Genomic DNA, 4,086 nt, shown 5'->3' with positions numbered 1-4,086 from the left:
GAAGAATTAAAGGAGAAAGCATAGAACAATTTCCTGGCGTGGGGTAAAATAACCGAGTTTTATATTGTGTGCATAGAATAATCTTTGTGTGTGTGTGTATATGTGTGTGTGTTGTGTATGTGTGTGTATGTGGTGTGTGTGTGTGTTCTATATATTTCAATGTTAATGTTTGAATCGATGAGCTAAGCTTTACAATGGACATCAGAACAAAAGTTTCTGAGTGAGGAAGAAGAAAAAAAGACAATTGGCTAGGAACTTTAGTAAATTTTGAAGACAAGAGAGAAAAATGTTGTTTGAAGGTAAAGAAAAATAGATGTGTTGAACAAGGCTTCTGCCTTGTAGATGCAGAGCATGATGAGTAGCTAATTGCTTTAGCCAAGACAAAGGCCCCAGTGAAAGCTCAATTCACTGCCTGGGGCTAGAGAAAAGTATCAGGGAGGCGTTTAACTTCTAGAGGACAGGGAGGCCTAGAGTTTGGGAAAAAGGAAGAAAGTGACAAATCTTATTACATGGAGAGGATGGCATGATATTTTCTTCTGTTCTCAGATATAGATTGTTCAGAGAGAGAGAACTTTCAGTATTCACACTATAAAATGGAGATAAGAATCAGTCAAGAGGAGAAATTTTTGAAAACAAAGTTTTTCTGAAGTAAAATAGAGAAAATAAAGGTCAGTACTAAATAGATGGAGCTCACAATAAATCTGAGGCTACATTTGGAAAGATCTTCACTTCAAGCCAGGGCTGAAATCTGTGTTAGACTTTGAAGATGTCAGAGACTAAGGGTCTACAAAGAAGGATGAGGGAGATGCTGAGATGTTGCAGCAGCCATGTCTCCAGTCTATGAGGACAATGTAAGTGAAGAAAGAGTTTTCTGAAGGACAGTCAATGTGGTTAGGCAGGCCTAAAATAAGGAACCAGAGACTAAAGGGGCAGAGAATCCCATAAGGCTTAGCGGTAATGCCCAGTGCATCAACCCAGGGTATGGCAAGGGCATGATTAGAAGGGCCAGTCACAGTGAAGACTGCTCATGGAAAGTAAAGCCAGACATTAGAATTATATTTTGAAAAGGAAAAAAGAAGTTGGTGGTTTCTAAGAGGCACTTATGATGAATGGGTCCTAAAGTTGGAAAAACATTTAATATTTAGATTGAATATTTTTAAATGAGATTATAATCATAATTTTGAAAGACAAAAAAGCAAGAAATGATAAATAGAAATGAAGTGGACAGTACCCATTATTACTAATTTAAGACACATAATATATAACAGATGTCTGAGCTAAATATATTGTTTTAATTTCATTTTGTGGGAAGGCATACAGGAAGAGTGTGAATAATTTAATTGTGAATATATACAGAGGATATTCAGAGGATGCCAACAAATGTATACACATTTTAAGAAAAAGAAACTATGTATGTATATGTATGTGTGTGTGTGTATATATATGTGTGTGTGCATGTGTGTGTGTGTATATAACATATATATATTAGGGGATATCTATATGTGTGTGTGTGTGTGTGTGTGTGTGTGTGTGTGTCCTTAACCTACTAACAGGAGTTTAGGTTAAGGAAGAGTTCATATACTAAAGAGCAAAAAATTAAGTAAGTGTGCTTGCATCATGGACTTTTTAAAACTTTTTTTCATCCCCTCTTTTCATATACTGGGATGTTTACTTTTTATTATTAAAACATTAACTATGTTCAATTTAAAAATATTATATGAAAGTCAGACAATTAAGTTTGCAAACTCATCCTAGAAAAAGTGCTACATTCCTCACTGCTGAATATCACTATGGTCACCCTTGAAGCACTCCCCTTGGGAAGCTGTGCACCTACATCAACACCTTAGTCCACCCTTGAAAGCAAGTTTGGAACTCTTTCTGAAATGACCATCAGCGGTGTCATTGTATTACCCTTGATGTCCTGAATGTCATCAAAATGTCTTCCTTTCCATATTTCCTTTATCTTTGGGTAAAGAAAGAAGTCATTGGGGGCCAGATCAGGTGAGTAGGGAGGGTGTTCCAATACAGTTATTTGTTTACTGGCTAAAAACTCCCTCACAGACAGTGCCATGTGAGCTGGTGCATTGTCGTGATGCAAGAGCCATGAATTGTTGGCAAAAAGTTCAGGTCCTTTTTCATGCAGCCTTATTAGCACTTTCCAAATAGTAAACTTGGTTAACTGTTTGTCCAGTTGGTATAAATTCATAATGAATAATCCCTTTGATATGAAACAACGTTGCAACAAGTTTGTGAACTTAATTATCAGACCTTTGTAACTTATTAAATAAAAATAAATATGAAGAAAAATTATGTTGAATCCTTGGGGCCAATTCAGTTATCATGAATTAAAAGATAGCCTAGACACGATAAACGATTAATTCAAGAAAATTATTGACGGGCAAATTATGCCAATCCCTAGACATTTACTCTGACTTTTCTCTATGTCCATTTTCATAATACATAGTAAAGATTTCATTCTTTACTCTTTTGTTGCTTAAGTTTTTTAGTGTCCTTAACGTAAATTCATCAAAGTTCTTGTCAGAGATGACCAGATTTGTGTGGTACATTCTTTTGTTCCAAAATTTGGTGCTGTTTACTGCTATGACATGCTTCTTACATGAGAACCATAAAAGTACCTCCTTTCTTCCCCTGTGTGGCTGGCAGAAAGATGTATTGTATTCTGATTGCACTGTTTATGCTCACAAGAGATAAAAAAAGGATAACACAAACTTATTCCTCACTGTTTACCAGGGTCATCATGGTGGTCTGGAATACCAGTGATACTATGGAGCCTGTATTTATTCTGAAGGGTTTTCCTGGACTGGAGTATGCTCATTCTTGGCTCTCAATTGTATTCTGCCTTGTATTCTTGGTATCGTTTATTGGTAATATTACCATTCTCTCTGTCATTTGGACTGAATCTTCACTTCACCAGCCCATGTATTATTTCCTCTCCATTTTGGCACTAAATGACCTAGGTATGTCCTTGTCTACACTTCCCACTATACTTTCTGTGTTATGGTTGAATGCTCGGGAGATTCAGGCAAGTGCTTGCTATACCCAGCTCTTCTTCATCCATACATTCACATTCCTGGAATCCTCAGTGCTGCTGGCCATGGCCTTTGACCGTTTTGTTGCTATCTGTCGTCCACTGCACTACACCACCATCCTCACCAATAGCGTAACAGGCAAGATTGGCTTGGCCTGCTTGTTAAGAAGCATGGGAGTTGTACTGCCCACACCTTTGCTACTGAGACGCTATCACTACTGCCATGTCAATGTCCTTTCCCATCCCTTCTGTTTACACCAGGATATTCTGAAATTGTCCTGTTCAGATGCCAGGGTCAGCAGTGTTTATGGACTGTGTGTAGTTATCGCCACGCTGGGCATGGATTCAGTCTTCATACTTCTTTCTTATATCCTGATTCTGAATGCTGTGCTGAGCATTGCATCTTCTGAAGAGCAGCTAAAAGCACTCAACACATGCGTGTCCCACGTCTGCGTGGTGCTCATCTTCTTTGTGCCAGTTATTGGGGTGTCAGTGGCCCATCGCTTTGGGAAGCATCTGTCTCCCATAGTCCACATCCTCATGGCTGATGTCTACCTGCTGTTTCCCCCAGTGCTTAACCCTATTGTCTACAGTATCAGGACAAAACAGATTCGTCTACGAATTCTTCACAAGTTTGGGCTAGGGAGGAGGCTTTAAAGTACCCGCTATCCTTCAGTGTTCCCACTAGAAAATCAGGAGGCAGCCATTTGAGTAGATGAGAAGTGAAATATTTGGGGATTAATCATCTGCTTAAATTTCTAATTCTTTAACTTCCTAGATACGTGATCTCAGCTCATCATGAACCCTATGAGATTCAGTCTTTTCATAACCAAATTGTGATAAGTATAACCTTTTTCATCCCCGAGATAATTATGAGATTTATAACTGACAAAGTATGTACAAAAGATTGTTTTGGAAAACTGTAAAATTTGCTATATTATTACATTATTATTATTATTAATGACTAATAGAAATAACGTTGCTTATGATATGCTATGTAACTATGTTTATATCATTTCTCATATTTATGATCAAAA

At 37.6% G+C, this 4,086-nt stretch overlaps 1 protein-coding gene across 1 annotated transcript; it reads left to right on the top strand.

Annotated features, from left to right (window-relative positions):
* Window positions 1-2,755: 2,755 nt before the first annotated feature.
* Window positions 2,756-3,706, top strand: LOC308503860 (olfactory receptor 51L1; the record flags this gene model as incomplete). The annotated part of the gene is made up of 1 exon (XM_081063531.1): window positions 2,756-3,706. The coding sequence occupies exon 1, from the start codon at window positions 2,759-2,761 to the stop codon at window positions 3,704-3,706; it is 948 nt and encodes a 315-aa protein (XP_080919657.1). The 5' UTR covers window positions 2,756-2,758.
* Window positions 3,707-4,086: the final 380 nt, after the last annotated feature.

Source organism: Rhinolophus hipposideros (genome assembly GCF_964194185.1).
Source record: "Rhinolophus hipposideros genome assembly, chromosome: 10".
Classification (NCBI taxonomy): domain Eukaryota; kingdom Metazoa; phylum Chordata; class Mammalia; order Chiroptera; family Rhinolophidae; genus Rhinolophus; species Rhinolophus hipposideros.
This window is presented reverse-complemented; position numbering and strand designations above follow the sequence as displayed.